This window comes from Girardinichthys multiradiatus, chromosome 22, assembly GCF_021462225.1.
Source record: "Girardinichthys multiradiatus isolate DD_20200921_A chromosome 22, DD_fGirMul_XY1, whole genome shotgun sequence".
NCBI classification, from domain to species: Eukaryota; Metazoa; Chordata; class Actinopteri; order Cyprinodontiformes; family Goodeidae; genus Girardinichthys; species Girardinichthys multiradiatus.
The window spans coordinates 18,851,477-18,868,477 of NC_061814.1; the positions used below are offsets into that span (position 1 = coordinate 18,851,477).

Genomic DNA, 17,001 nt, shown 5'->3' on the forward strand with positions numbered 1-17,001 from the left:
AGAAGGTTTCTTTTTTTATCTAAAACTTCTAAATGCACTGTTCTTTGGTGTAAAAGTGGCTGTAATCGCTGTTTCAAATGATGCATGAAGATGCTCACCCAGGAACATAAAACAAAAGAAATCCAGCGCCTTTCTCGGACCCAGAAAAAGTTTGGAGACCTTCCTAGTAACCCTGGGGCAAGTCGATGTTCTAAACGTTAGTGGGAGGAGTCTGACACGTGAAACTTTCCCGAGGAGCTGGTTGGTATGTGTCCTGGTAGAGGTTCCGTTAACTCTGCAGAGAGAGGAACTACAGCGAGCGGATCTCTGAGCTGCTGCTGCTGCCTATTTTTAGAAGTCTGTCCAATGGGGAAGGGGTTTGAAGTAACCGTGGAGGAAAAAAATATAATAATAAAAAATATCGACTGCACTACAATGAGTACGCACGACGCCTCGAAGTGACGGAATTAAAAAAGTTAGAGTGTTTTTTTTTTATTTTTATCTAACTTTAATAGTCTAATCGCTGTGGCCCCTGGAGAAAGTTGCCGCGCAGCGCCATGGCTGCCCAGTGCGACACTCTGAGCGGATACTTGCTGCAGCAGCAGTCGGACCAGGGCTCCAACAGCGAGCGCAGCACCGACTCTCCTCTCCCGGGATCAGAGGAGGACCTCAGCGGGCCCCATCCGCTGCCAGACCCGGAGTGGACCGAGGAGAGGTTCCGTGTGGACCGTAAGAAGCTGGAAATCATGTTGTTAGGTAAGTATAAAAAAAAAAAAAAGAACTCAAGTGATGTTAATATTTTCTGCCTTTAATCATGACCACGTTTCATTTATTTATTAGACAGAAACTCCGCGACTCTTTCTATGGCTGAGTGACGGACATGTTAGTTTGTCTAGATAACATTTGGTAGAAAATTAAAAAAGTTTCTTGTGCGTTATCAGCAACAATCAATTAGCAATTAAGAATAGACAATTAACTATGAGCTTCCATATGATACAATGTGTTTTAACGCCAATGCATAAAAGTAGCAAAAAGATTAAAGGAAATTCTATTTTTTTGCCTTATGTCAATGGATAGTGGTTAAAATTTCTTAGTTGTAGCCGCAGTTACATGCTCTGACCACAAGGTGACGCCACACAAGCTCCTGTTTGCCTCTGTGAGTCTTTGTAGACTAAACTGAAATTGACCTTAACATTTAGTTTACTTACTTTTCAGCTGAAATATGCACATACAAACATCTGATGCAACAGGTTTGGCTCATCTCAAAGTTTTCAACTTTTAAACCAGCTATATTGCCAGTACTGACGTTCTTTATTATGGCTTAAAACATAACTGATTCCTGCTGAACTCCAGGTACGAATAATGCTTGTTTTAGCAATGGGAATGGGCCAGTTTGAGAATGCCGCAGTATAATAACCTTGAGTAAAAACCATGCTATTTATGCTGAAATCTCCAACAGTATTTCAGTGACATATTTAAGACTAAAACAACAAACCTTCTTTTTGCATTGTGATCGTCTTATGTTGCAGTATAAACATAAGCCAAATTGCAATGCATTGTACTGGTTGAAAGCATAATCTAGTAGGCAAAAACTGCAAGACCATGCATTAAAGCTGCTTGCTTGTAAACTATTTGGGCAGTTATATTGATCTTCACTGTCTTTTATGCTCCCTTCTCATGTAGATTGTAGTGACTGAGATGCTAAAGCCCAAGGAGAGTAGTAGAGGCAGTATGTTGATGGGAAGAGAAGTGAGGACAACCTGGGTTAATCACAACGAGTTACATCATTGCAGTATTCAAAAAAAACAAAAATAACGCAGTTTTATGATTTTTTAGTATTGCTCACAGTTATAATTCTTTATATCATATTTTAATAATTTTTTTATTTCAAAAAACATAGTTAAGCACAAATGTTCCTGCTAAATTTAGGAGTAGCTTTCTAGTGCTTGTTCTGCACAATATTATACCGTATTGTGTTTCTGCTACAGAGTTGCAGAAGTGTAATAAGCTTCTATTATTTGGTCAATTAGTCTTTCTGTTTAGTTGGGTAGCTGGCCTGCAGTCAGCTGTTTAACAGATATGGTTCTCTTAGTCTGCTAGTGCTTGCCTTAAAATAATGCTGCATTCATAAGAGTAATAGGCATCCCCACAGCATGATGCTGCCATCACCATGTTTTAATTAGTTAACACACCATAACTACCCAGGTTTTTCTCAAGAGGAATACGTATAGATTATTTTTTTTTCTTTCTTGTAAGCATGGGAAAAGTGTTGTCGCCTTCTGTCAACCAGTTGAGTGACAGTAGACATCAACACTTGAGGAAGGGGCATTAGCGTATACTGTTCTACAGACTCACTGTCGCTCTTTCTCGTGCATCTCCTTTAAAGGACTGTAGGAACAATAGAGAAGATCATTTTTGCAGTTTTGAAACAGCAACATCTTAAAACCTTGGCATATATCTTGATACTGATAACGGACCCATTCATGTTTAGCAATAAGGCAGGCTGTGACTCTTTAACAATCCTTTTGCGACGGTAAGCAGATCCCTTACAGGAAAGGCTGAGTTGATTTTGTCAATAATTTAAAAACACAGGGGTGTGCCTTATTGAAGCATTAGGTTGGGTGAGTTGGAGTCTGTCAGTTTCAAAGGAATACAGTTAAACTGCGTTCAAAGCTATTTTCTTACAAAAGTTTTTTAGAATATAAAACATTGAAAATTTCAGATGTTACCACGTTTCACTTGTTTTAAAACTTATTCTGTGTAATCTGGTTTAAGAATGTTATCAGTAAATTGTAATGGTGTTCTAATATATCATGATGTTTTGGAAAGCAGCTGGTCTCAACCTGAACACAGGCACACACAGACAGATGTGTGCATGCACACATGTGGCTCCTCTCAAGAATGTCCTGGTCGCTGCCTCGCTGCTCGGTACATTCCTTAAAGCTCCATGTCATCTCGAACTCTTCCAGGAAAACAACTTAAGCAGGGGCCGGCCCCGAGTTGGAGTCCTCCGGACATACCATGCGCCATGTCACGCCAGCTTACCCAAACATATCTGTTTGTGCAGTTTTGCATCTGTGAATGTAACGTGATGTAGCTGTTTGGGTTAATCTCATCAGTCTGTCAGTTTGGCTTCTTGATTTTTTTTTATTTTTTTTTTTGCTGACGTCTTTTTCGCAATCTAATTTTTATGACATCATGGCTGACACGGCTTGCGTTGACATTGCAGTTTGGATGCAAAGTGGAAACGTCTGGTTTGCTTCAGACACTGGTCTGCCTGGTGGATTGAAGCCTCAGGAACCTTTGACCCCTTGCTGCATTTAAGAAAATCTGGTGTTTATGTATGTGCACTATGGTTACATGTCAATAGATGCTATGCAGTAGAACAGTGTTGAGTTTTGCAACTGGTTTATTAGTAACTGCAAAAAAACTGCAGGGTCAGAAACTCTTATTTTTTTGCTCTGTGCTAACATCTGTAAATTCAGATCTTAACAAATCTTCAGCCTCATCCATTTAAGTCAGAGTTCTGTAACATCTGCCTGTGCTTTCATTGGATAGGACATACATTTGGATGTGGTAAGACCAGAGTTTGGACCATAATTGAAAGCATTTAATGAGAACACCAGTATATTTTTATATCCACGGTTAGAATGGCTGCAATGCTGCTTTGTCTTTTTGAAAATTAACTGCAACTTGACCTTCGAGAACGAGCCAAAGGGCATTATGCTGTAATCACGCCCCACACAGCAATAATTCAAACTATGGGCCACATCCAGGTAGTCTGTCTGCAAAAGTTTGCTTTTTTTGAGCCACAGTGACCATCTGGTTTGGAATTATAGAATATTAAAATGCTACTGTGAATGGTGAAACTCTGCTGAAAATTGCAATCTTAAAACAATGGGGCTTTGGAAACCTCTGCCATGTTAGTAAATAATTGAAAAAAACAAAAGTTTCATAAATGTTTGAACCAGATGACAAGATAATATTTTCTCTGTAATTGTTATTAAATATGATTAATTTGTATGTTTTTTATGTAATGGATTTACTCAAATTAGCGCATAGTTGTTAGTGGAAGAAAAAGGATGCATGGTTTTCAGGATGCATCTTGCACATATACTCTGCTACTCCTAAATAAAATCCAGTGTTACCAACTGCCTTCAGAATCACATACTGTAAGTAGGAAATATAGTCCATCTGTTTGTAAGTTAATCTCCGTATAAATAAAGAAAACATAAAACTTCAATGCTGTTGTTGCAATTAACCCACACTTTCTTTAGCCTTTTCTTTTTTTCAACCATTTTGACTTCTCCCTTTGACCTTGAGCAGCTCTGTAACCTAATACTAAATCAGGCATCAAGGGCATTATCTCAGCTCCATTAAGGAGGCCCAGTATATTATTGGCATGCACAGTTTGATTGCATGATCTTCAAAATATTACATCCGAGCAGTTCTTTGAGATTGCGATATTGCACACATTGATATTGAAGTGGGGGCTGCGGTGGTGCAGTTGGTAGCACTGTTGCCTTGCAGCAAGAAGGTCCTGGGTTCGATTACCAGTCTGGGGTCTTTCTGCATGGATTTTGCATGTTCTCCCCGTGCATGCGTGGGTTCTCACCGGGTACTCCAGCTTCCTCCCACAGTCCAAAGACATCCCTGTTAGGTTAATTGGTCACTCTAAATTGCCCTTAGGTGTATGAATGAGTGTGTGCTTGGTTGTTTGTGTGTTGCCCTGCGATGGACTGGCGACCTGTCCAGGGTGTACCCTGCCTCTCGCCCGTCGACTGCTGGAGATAGGCACCAGCTCCCCCGCGACCCACTATGGAATAAGTGGTAGAAAATGACTGACTGACTGATATTGAAGTGACAGTTGCTTTTCAATATATTGTACATTTCTAATAAATACAGCTGTTCTGTGAGTGTTTCAGACAGATCAGGGTTAAAGTTTTAAAGCAGGATTAGATTATAAAATCATTTACCAAAGTTCATTCATTCCTCTGTAAATGGAAATGGTATGGCGCCACTGTAAACCTATCAAGACTTGGCAGTCCATCTAAGCATACAGGCTTGTACAGTATTGTTAAGAGAAGCAGCCAAGAGACCCATGGTGACTTTGGAGGAGCTGCAGCAATGTATAATTTGATAGTAGAATCTGTCAACAAGACAATTATAAAACTTCTATTTAATAAATTGGCTCTTATGGAAGATTGACAATAAGAAAACCAAAACTGGAACTGTTTGGGCTTCATACCAAACACTGTGTGGCAGATAAACTAACATTCCACATCACCCTGAACAAACCATCCACATCGTGAACCATAGTGGTGGTAGCATTATGCTGTGGAAATACATTAGTTCAACAAGGACAATGAATTTGGTCAGAGTTTATGGAAAGATGGATAGGGTTAAATACAGGACTAGAGTTGTCAAAATAATTGATATTTTGATATAATCAACACACAAAAAATAAGAATATTGAAAGGTACTAATTTGCGTCAAAAATCGAAATTTGCCGAAACCTTCACCTGATCAACACAATGAGCTGCTTTTGGAAGTTTAAAGTTTGCTAACATGACACGTACATCAGGAAGAAAACACAAACGCCACTCTTTTTAGGCGACGAAGCAAGGTCTAAAGCGGAGAAACTTTCCCAATAAGGCAGATGGACAGGAAAAAAATTTTATGTTCAAAGCAAACCCTAGAAAATCCCAGAATGATTCTGTATTTGCCCCTCAGTATTACTATTTAGTTGTATCAGCAGCAAATTGACAGGCACACATAGAAGCACACAGTGACACACCGGAGATAAGCAATTATTAAAATAGTTGCTCGACTGAATCAAAGGTACACACTTCCATAAATGAAATTAACATTTATACTAAGTGTTAACTTATCTACTGTTTTGCCAAACAGGGAAGTGACACTTAAATCATATATTTCTATAAACACGGCTGAATTGTTCCCTATGTATTAGCTTTGTCCTAAATAAGACACTAATAAGCTTTAGTGTTAACCACTAATGTACGTTTATCTTGGATGTAGTTCAATTAACATTTGATCTAAAAAAGGCAAACTGGATTGTGAAGAACATGATAAAAAAAAAAAAGACTAAGGTTGATATAAGCTGAACTGGTTTCAGAAGCTGTTTATGGAATCTGAAAGATTTGTTTTGCAGTCATTGATTATAGGATCTGCTATTTAGAAAGTTCCTTTTATGCCAAATCATACAGCTATGAGGTTCTTTTAACACCCATCAATGGGTGTTAAAATTTACATAATTGCAAATATGATCTTTAAACTCACTGTTGACACAGTCATATTTATATATCCAGACGAAATAGACAGAAAATAGGTCTTGCTGTTCTTAAAGTGTGTAACAACTAAAACATTATACTTTAGCTTGTGTTCCTCAGCTGTTGTGCATTTCATATGGATATATATGGTCCATAAGCAAATTCAATCCAAGTATAGTGTGATTTTTCTACTAGGAGTCATTTCATCCCCTCTCCATTTAATATTTTTGCAATTTGTTTGTACCTGCTGTGACAATTGACGATTTCAAACTGATTTTCTCCGTTTTGCTCATAGCCTGCTGCAATGTAATGTGGTTTTAATCCGAGGTCATTATAAGAACATATTTTGCAAGTGAGTCAACTGGCCCAAACAGAGATGGGAAGTACAAGTAATGGAAATAAGAGTGCCCAATGTGATATACAATTAAATTACTTGTAAGATTTCTGCATTTTTACAATTATGTAACCATTGAAATAATCAAAAACACAGCAGTAAATTGGTAATGTGTGAACATGTACAGATGTTTAATAATTTACTACATGTCGAGATTTCTTGAGGGGGTGGGCGGTTAGGAGGAAACTGGAGTAATCAAAGAAAAACCCAGATATGCACGACAAGGCCTAGGCCAGTACCAGTATCAAAGTTTTGAAAAACTACAGTTTCATACTTGCTAAAATCTTTGGCCATACTCCTCCTATGGTTTAAAGTAAGTTATAACATGCCAGACATGCCAAAGATAGTGCTCAAGGGAAATGTTTGTCCAAGTATTTGGAGAGAAGAGTAATGAAGCACTGCCCCTCCCTCATCTATTGCTGCACACTGCTGGCCAGCTGGCAGAAAGAAGGCTACTACACTTTCCAATGATTACAATTGGAAATAGTTCAGTTTTTGTAAAACATGAGTAGTCATACCATGGAAACTAAATGCATGCCAGCCATCGCTCTTATTAAGGTAGTGCTGTTTTAAAACTAGTGGTAACAAGATACAAGCAGCATATCTGTTAAGCAGCATATTATAGGTTTGCTACCTGAGCAGATAGTTAAACTAATTAACCAGCTAATATCAATTAATTATACTTGGCTTGCCCTATAAAGGGCAGAATTACTTAAAGTGTATAGTGTTCTGCTAAATTAAGCAGTCTTCTATTGTAACATTTGCTTAAATCTGTGTATTAAAACCAAATACTAGCAAATAAAAGGTACACATAGTTTGTAATAGTAAATATGTCATTATTTGGCGGCATGGAGAATAACTGTTCCTATTCTGATGTAAATAAAAGAAATTCGATCGTTTACATTTGTGTCTTAAAATCTTTCTGCTTAAATATCATGATACTAAGACTTTTTTTTACTGAATGTTACTAAATCATGGCAGTGTCATTCTGACCCATATTGAATGGCTAAAATGCGCAAAAACTGGTGTATAAAAGTGAAAGGTCAGAGTTGAGCGTCATGGAAGTGTGTGAGTTCTGGTGAATAAAATGGGTGTAAGTAGAATAACTCTGGACACTGGACTTAAACCCCAGCCTACTCACGTAAACAGCTATTCTCCCTGTTGAGGCGTCATTTACTTCAGAAGAACATGGAAGTTATTAGTCGCTCAGCATAAGTTTAGCATCTACAAAAATGGCAGTGACTTGGGTTTCCAAGGATTTAGATCAGTAAGTAGAGGGTGAAGTGACAACTAAATCTCACCCTGAATGTTCTCTGGGTTTACGGTTGTACTTTTGGCACACTGGATCAGAGCTCCCCAGTTGATGCCTTGGAAACCTTTACACAGGGTAGAAAGCTAAAAAGATGGTTTGATGCTTGTGGGCGAGAGTGTTTCTGTTATGTTTTTTTTACATTCATTATGAAAAGATTAAAAGAGAGTGTGGGAAATTAATAGCATTTCCTCCAAAACAATGATATTAAAAAAACTCACACATAACCTCTGAGTTCTTCTCTGTATTTGTATTGGCATTGGTTCTGGGTTTCTTTGCACAGGCTGGTAATAATAGTTCAGTGGTGTTTGTGATTAAGCTTAGGCTCCTGGTGGGACAGTGTGTGCACACATCGTAACAACATGTTTGCTGCGAAACGGTGACAACAACCCACAATTAGGCTAAGTGAATCATTTTCCTCATTTAACTAATTTGCTTTCCCCCTCTAAACCACTGCCTATCATAGGTTAGCTTTCTTTCAAAATGGAAACAAGAGGGGCAGTAATTAGTAGTTCCTTTTTAAAGACTGCAAGAATGTTTTTTTTCATTCTGACCTATGTCTGTAGGATGGTGTACATTTTAGGACATCCTCAGGTGTCAGGAAAACATCCTCAAACATCAGATCAAATGACCTCAGGCTTCTGACAAAAGGTCTCAGATGGTTGTGCCTCAGAGATACAAAACCTGTCTCTGGTGACGCAAATATGTCATCAACGTGCGACAGTGGCAGAAGGTAAGGTCAATGACATCACTAAAGAACTGTTCAGGCTCTTAACAACACCACTGTGAGCTTAAGTTGCTCTCCCTTTTCTCTGTGTAACACAACAAAAGTACAGTGAAAAAGGCAGAGCAGACTTTTTGTGATAATCCTTTTTCTGGGTCCTTTTAGTCAGAAGTCTGATGTCTGAGGATGTTTTCCTGTGACTTGAGGATGTCCTAAAATGTACACCCAAAATATATTGGGTATACCATTATGCCATCTTCCTAGACAGGCTTGTGATGTTGTATAATTAACTCACACAAACACAATTCAAAGTATTTTTTGAAAAAGTAGTGCATAATTGCGAAATGGAAGAGAGTTGCTAAATAGGTTTTAAGAAATATCCGGACTTTGACTGGGCCATTCCAACATATGAACTTCCTTCCCGTAGCTTTGGCTGTACGGTACGTTTAGGGTTGTTCTGCTGAAAGGAAAATCTCTTCCCCAGTCTCAAGATTTTAGCAGCCTCTAAAAGGTCAGTCAGTCAGTCATTTTCTACCATTTATTCCATAGTGGGTTGCGGGGAAGCTGGTGCCTATCTCCAGCAATCTACGGGCGAGAGGCAGGGTACACCCTGGACAGATTGCCAGTCCATCGCAGGGCAACACACAAACAACCATGCACACACTCATTCATACACCTAAGGGCAATTTATAGTGACCAATTAACCTAACAGGGATGTCTTTGAACTGTGGGAGGAAGCCAAAGTACCCGGTAAGAACCCACGCATGCACGGGGAGAACATGCAAACTCCATGTAGAAAAGGAGTCGAACCCAGGACCTTTTTTTTGCAAGGCAACAGTGCTACCAATTGTGCCACTGTGCAGTCCCCTCTAAAAGGTTTTCTTCTAAAACCTTCCTGTATTTAGCTCCATCTTTTCCATCCGACCAGTTTCTAAGTCCTTGCTGAAGAAATGCACCCCGACAGTATGATGCTGACACCACCACGTTTCACTGCGGAGATGGTATATTCAGGGTAATATGCATCGTTAGTTTTCCACATAGTGTTTGGCATGTTATCCAAAAGGTTATGTTCCTATGTTATCTGAACAGAGCATCTTCTCATATGTTTGTTGGTTGCCACATGGCTTGTGGCAAATTGCAACCAGGACTTGTTGCTTTCTTCTTAATACTCTTCCATTAATGCCAATTTTGTGGTGGGCATGGCTGATATTAGTCCTGTCAAAGATTGTTCCAACTAAGCTGTGGATCTCTCCAGCTTCTCCACAGCTACAATGGTCCTCTTGGCTGCTGCTGTGATTAATGCTCTATTTGTCCGACCTGTCAGCTCAGTAGGACAGTTGTGTCATACTCTTTCTATTTTCGGCTGATGGATTGAACAGTGGTCTGTAAGATGTTAAAATCCTGAGAAATTGTTTTATAACCTGACCTTGCCTTTAACTTTTCCACAAATGTGTCCTTGACTTGTCTGCTGTGTTCCTTGTTCTTTATTATGCTGTTTGTTTGTTTATTAATGTTCTCTTACAAATCTGAGGCCTAAATCTGAGGAATAAATTACACAGAGGTGACAGGTTGAATTGGCCTATCAGTTTGATAATACAGCATGGCAGAATGTGAAGAAGTTCAAGGGTTATTAACATTTTATCAAGGCACCGTAAACAGGTTAATGCCAATAATAATAACACCTGGGTAGTTCTCAAAGGAACAAACAAACTGTTAGCGTCATCATGATAAAGTGACTCTATACACCTGTAAATTACACCAATTGCAGTCAATCAATGTTGGGTATACAATATTGCTACACTGTAGGATTTATAGTGGTAAAAAAATAAAAGCCTGTAGAATCTGCCTTCAATATCTTTGCATGACAAACATTGAACTTCTAGTAGTTTTTAATGACAATATTTTAAGAAACATCCCTGCTTTTTTAATACCCTGTTTTACCTTAGTACTGTTAGCACCCAAACCCAATAGTCAGTCTTTTACTTTTTCTTATTATTAAAAGAATTACTTCTTTTGGATTTCCACCAATACACAATGATGGCCTCAGCCTCCTCCCACCCCTGGTGCTGAGTAAGAATCACAGACAGGAAGTGAGTGTCTTTTGGGGAATGTTCTGCTGGCCTTTAATGTTTTTCTCCTTCTCCCCTTTATTTCTCAACAGTGAAGGTTCACTGCTATGCTGTTCCAGCTTTCACCGAACCCACTTTGGTCTTTGTCTGATACTAAAACACAATACTCATTTAACATTCTCATACAGTAGTATAGAAGTTATGTAGATCAATAACCCTAACACAGCTGCACATTGCAACATGTATTTTATTATGTACATCATTATTTCCTTGATTGAATAGGCTTTGGAAGTTTTTTTGTTGTTGTTTTTGGGTTTGGTAGATATCATGTGGTACTTTTTTCATAAGTGAGGAGCTTAAAGTGAAAGTAAAGATGGAAAAGCTGGGAACTTGAAAAGAATCCACCAGCAGATTACTGTTGGACTGAAACATTGCAAAGAATGGAAAACAAGAGAGCAGGCCAGCAACAGAAAGGAAAATCCCTGTCTTATGTCTAGATCTGAAAATCATCTGTCGTTTAGAAGTACTGTGATTTGTATACCACATCCTGATTGAATTTTATGCAGAATAAGTGTTATAGATGTGACTGTGCTTTAATACTTTATATATGTATAGTTTCAGATTCCAAAAAGGATATTACATATTTTTTTAATAATTGAACAATGTTTTTTTCCCCTCATTTGGCGAAAACAAGATGGAGTTGGCTTCATTTTATTATACAATGACAAATCACAGTCTGGGTAAATGTCTTGATTGAACCGATCAGATGAGTTCCTTTTCATGTACCATCAGTGAACAAAGCCAAGTTGTAGAATTGCTTAGACACTAATTATCTCTATAACAAACTCACCAACAAATAACAAAAATATAGAGAAAGAAACTTGGAATATTTTCATTTTTTAACTGGATGTAATGATTGCATTTGATTTGGGGTATTAATCAGAATAGCAGTACATGCTTCATTACACTCTGTTTAAACTCTGTTTACGCTTTTTGTATTTGCTGTGACTTAGGGACTAACTGGTGCAGCCTCTACCTCAAGTCATAAACAAAATGATTACATTTGTGGGAAAAGAAAATAAGTGTTTAAATATTGTCTGATTGTCCACTGTGGGTGTTTTATGTTTTACCTGTATCCATTTGGGTTTTGTTCACCCATTTTTTAACCAGCCAGCTTTTAGCTAGGGCACTGAGAAATCTCTATGGGTTAGTAAATTGCCCTCTTCTTCCTCCACACCCACCCACCCACACATACCCATAAGATCCAATCCGATTCAAACAAAAATGATGTCAGTGGTTTGTGATCTGCTTCTTGTTTCTGGCACCCGGTTTGGTAGACCATGGTGGTCACTTGAAAATGCAGGTCGTTTTTAAACTGATGGCGGTACAAATACAATTTTTCTTAAGTACAAATCGGAGCTTACATAGCACAAGTGTTTGACCTCATTTTTGGTTTCATGAATTGATGAGGATCCAAAAAACAATTCATCCTACTCTTTGTGTTAGATACAGTAAGTTTCCTGTTCATAGCATTCAAATGGCTTTCTCAATAATTCCTCAGATAGAGAAAGGACCTTCTTTGGCCTATGTGATATGTTTGGTAGGACTCATACCACAAAACAGTGTACCTCTTAATTTGTACATTTCTTAAAAACACATGTTGTTTGTTCTACTCATGATCTGAGTTCTGGTTTTCTTTAAGCGCTCTGTGTTTGGCTCCACCCTTTAAATTGGAGTTTTATAGTTGTTGATGCTGCACAGTCTGGGCAGTCACTAAACTCAGGGCTGCTCATGTATGTCTGTGGAAAGTCCTGGTGGACACTAGTAGGCAGGAGTGGATGACAAATTTACGTCACTCAGGCTTTGCGTTTAAGCGAACAGTAGAGTGGACTGGATGTTAGCTTTGGTTTGAGATGCCTATGTTAATGTGAGTCCAGTGCTTGTTGCTTCAAATAAATGTTATGTACTTTGACAGCAGATATTTTTCTGTAGCCAAGTTTGTCTGTTTAGAACTCTCAGTAATCATTAAGGTCAAAAAGAGTTAACAGCATTCAGCATTTACATTAAAGGTACATTTTAAATCCTGATTCTATTCTTTAGTTGGCTTTGCCGTTTTGCGTCTTGCCACCTCTCCTTTCTCACTCTTTCTCTTTCTAAAACATGTTGATACAATTAAACAATTTTATTTAACTTTGCTTATGCATCAAATTCCTTCATCCTGGGCATGATGAGGCTTTCAGTAATATGTAATATAATTGAGCTTCACTCGACAGAAAAACCTGTATTTCATTACTCAAAAAAATAAAACCAGGAGTGCCATTTCAACATTCCAAGTAGAGCTGAAGTGCCGTGACCCATTTCTTTTGCTGCTGGAGCTGTAAATGGGCTGAAATGAATACTTGTTTTTCTATGGCCCTCAAACTCCTTTTTCATCAACCTTTTTCAAAGCACAGATTTACATTCTGTCTGGTTTGCGGCTGCTATTTTAGAAAATGTTTCACTCTTTATGTTCCCCACACATAACACAAGTGCAACGAGTACCCACACCAACACATCTAAACCAGCCAGCCTTTAACCCCTCCTCAGGATCAATTTTTAATGTTTATGTGTGGATAACCTTGGGTTTTGGTTTGTTGTTTTCTCTCCTCATAACAAGAACAATCTGCCTTTCTCCACTTGCCTCGATTATAGAGAAACCGTTTCATGTGTGCACCTCTTAAACCTAGTCCCAGCCATTGCCGGAACATTTTCCACTCAAATTATAAAAAAGAGTGGGTGGGGAACAAAAAGGAAATCTAATTATAAAGAGAGAAACTTCCCAAAACCTTAAATGAGTTTGGAAATCTGTATTATTCCACGCAAGCGATCCCCAATAAGCATATTAGTTCATATACTCAGAGGTTGAGTGATCGAGTCCAGTGATAGAACAAAACAACCCCATAAAAATAACCCTCTACAGATCTGTCTAGTCTTTAAAAGACAGGTTTTCTGCCCTGTAATAAAAGGTATGTGAATGTCAGTGATTTCCTAATAGTACAGTGAAATGTTTATCAAGCAACTCTCAGCCTGTCAAATGAAGCCGACTGCCTTTTCTCCGTGGGGGATCTATTAGAGATACCAGGCTCCAGAATGTTCAGCATTATGTAATGCTTTGGCAGAGCTTACACAGGCAGATAAAGGAGAAGAAGATGACCCAAACAACATCTTATTTCCTTATCTGCATCATCCTATTTCAAACAAGAATGTGGCTTTATGAAACATGCTGTTAATTAGGTTTCTTAATGAAACTGTTGTCATAGAATCAGGCCACTGTCTGTTTTCTTTTTATCTTTAGACTCCCCATCGTTGTGACCTTAGAGTCAGTGAGGCTAGTTTTCCCGGTAGGCTTTCGTCTTTGTCAGACAGGAACATCTGGCACTTAGTAAATTTGTTTTATAGCATAGTTGCTTGGCAACCCTGGAGAAAGTTGGAGAAAAGAGGATCTGTTTGGGAACAGACAACAACTTCTGGGCTACACAAAAATATGACGACAGCTTTGGGTATGAGCTGGTCTTTGAGCTTAAGTGATTGTAATATCAAAGCATCAGGGCGTATTTTTCAAAAATTCAGCTGTGGTGTTTTTCTGATTTCTGAGTTATTTACTTGTTTAAATTCTCATTGGAATTGTATAATTTTACACTAGACTAAAGGAATATTTACAAGCCAGTAAAGTCAATAATCAGCTGTCTATTAGAGGTAGCATAATATATTTGCAAAGTCAGATTGACTCGTTGCTCTAGATGCCCAATCCTGATTTAGGCTTCGGCTGCAGTACTCTGGATATGTTTTTGAGCTTTGTTGTAGAAAAAAGTCTGGTCCCCCGTATCTCTGAAATTCCTAACAAAACCCTGTAACTCCTATGCTGCACTGATAGGTAACAATGACGTCAAAATTAACTGCAAAAATATTCATAATAAGAAGATCCTAAACGTACTAAAGCAACACAGAGCATAAAAGTTACACAAAAACAATTGTAGCTCGTGTTGTCTGATATCATTCACCTTTTAGTTTCAGCATCAACTTTAAGCTTACATTGAATGTTTAATGGAAACACCCTGAAAGGGATAAAAATGTGGACAGAAAACATAAAAACAACTTCACTGTAGTGATGGTTTATGTCCTGTTGTTGCAACCCTTTATGTCCTCTTTAAAAAATCCCTCTGTGTCATGAAAACCATGCCAATGTTAGCCCAACTACTCTACATGAAAAGTTGGAGCAAAATGTGAGTTTATAGAGGACTGCAGCTACATGTGAAGTTATATACATCTATAGAAAAAACAGGAATAGATTTTTATTTTTTTTCCAGATTTTGTGAAGCTAATGGTAGATAAGGCCTGTTAAGAAGAGAAACAACATTTTGGTAGGTATACTGTCTACCTACAGTAGTTTTTACCATAATTGTACTTATTTGTGAAAGCAACTGGACTCCACTCACCATCTCATAAGATACCCAAAAGGGTAAACTATGTTAAAATAATATCTGTAAGTTAAGTTTTGTATAAACCCGGACCATTTTCTGTACTCACTGAATCCTGTTTAGAGTTGCTTGGGGCTAGTGCCTACAGTCATGGTAAAAATAAACTACAACCCTTTGAAATTCTATTGTTTTACATTTTGTGCATATCTAAGGTTTTTGGGGTGTACTTAGTTTTCTGATAATGTTTCCTATTTGGATTAAATCAGTCAGTCAGTCATTTTCTACCACTTATTCCATAGTGGGTCACAGGGAGCTGGTGCCTATCTCCAGCAGTCAATGGGCAAGAGGCAGGGTACACCCTGGACAAGTCGCCAGTCCATCGCAGGGCAACACACAAACAACCATGCACACACTCATACACCTAAGGTCAATTTAGAGTGACCGATTAACCTAACAGGCATGTCTTTGGACTGTGGGAGGAAGCTGGAGTACCCGGTGAGAACCCACACATGCACAGGGAGAACATGCAAACTCCATGCAGAAATACCCCAGGCTGGGAATTGAACCCAGGACCTTCTTGCTGCAAGGCAACAGTGCTACCAACTGCGCCACCGTGCAGCCCTTGGATTAAATCACAGTTCAGTAAATAATAACATTGTAAAGTTACTCCATATTGACAGGATAGCATTACACTGATTTATCAGCTGCGCACCCTGAATACCAATCTCCTGTTCTACCAAATCCAAAAGGTGGCCAATTGGACAGAGATCTGTTGAGTGTGGAGACCCCTGTATCGAGACATTTTCATGTTCAAGAAACTGGATTAAGATTATCTGAGCTTGCTGGATGTTTCCATCAGAAGATGGGTACCCTGGTCATAAAGGCATGGCTATGGTCTGCAACAATTTGGCTGCGATGTATAAATAATGCCCGGTAGGTACTAAGGGGTGCAAAGGATACCAAGGAAAACCATTTCACTGGCACTGGCGTGAACTGCTGATACAAGGCAGAATGAATCTATGCTTTCATATTGTTTATGCCAAACCCTAGCAGAAACTTTGGGTGTTGCAGCTGATATCAAGACTTATCAGACGAGATGATATTTTCTAATCTTTTTGCCCAACTTTGGTGAGTCTCCCTAAATTTTAGGTTCAGTTAGCTGTTTAAAGCTCTCAGGAGTCACATCTGGTATGCTCTTCTTCTTCTCTAGCCCATATGTTTTAAAGTTGGTTATTTGATTTAGTGCCGATCTAGTGTTGGCTCATTCCCGTCTGACCTCTGATTTCAACAAGACATCGCTGGTTATTTTATCTTTTTCGGATTAAACCCAAAATGTGGTTGCATGGGAAAATCTAAGCAAATCAATGCACCAGTTTTTCAGATAGAACAGACGGTCCAGCGCCTACAACCATGCTATGTTCAAAGTCACAAAAACCTCCTTCGGTGTGTGTTTTGTACACTTGATGTTTAAATTTAATTATTTTAAATTACTGGTATGGTAAAACAAATATAGGGTGACCTATCCCTTAACTTTATCTCTAGCAGTCAAAGGGAAAGAGGCGGGATATACAGAAAAGGGACAGTATTTTATTATGTGTTAGAAATGTGATCTGTTGCTCTAACCCAAAAAGCCCTGAACCTATTTTTAGACTAAGAGTTGCATTAAGGAATGTAGATTAAAAGATTAATTGGCAGAATATTACTAGTTTTTTTATTTTTTGCCTACAAAAACAAAACATCTGTGTTGAAAACGTAGAAAGCTTCTCTGGCAGCACTGAT

At 38.5% G+C, this 17,001-nt stretch overlaps 1 protein-coding gene across 1 annotated transcript in view; it reads left to right on the plus strand.

Annotated features, from left to right (window-relative positions):
• The first annotated feature begins 288 nt into the window (after positions 1-288).
• LOC124859318 (protein bicaudal C homolog 1-like) overlaps positions 289-17,001 on the plus strand; it is an 89,582-nt gene continuing 72,869 nt past the window's right edge. Inside the window, exon 1 of the mRNA XM_047352055.1 lies at positions 289-735. Within this exon, the coding sequence (XP_047208011.1) occupies positions 537-735 (199 nt within the window). The 5' untranslated portion in view covers positions 289-536. The remainder of the gene's footprint in view (positions 736-17,001) is intronic.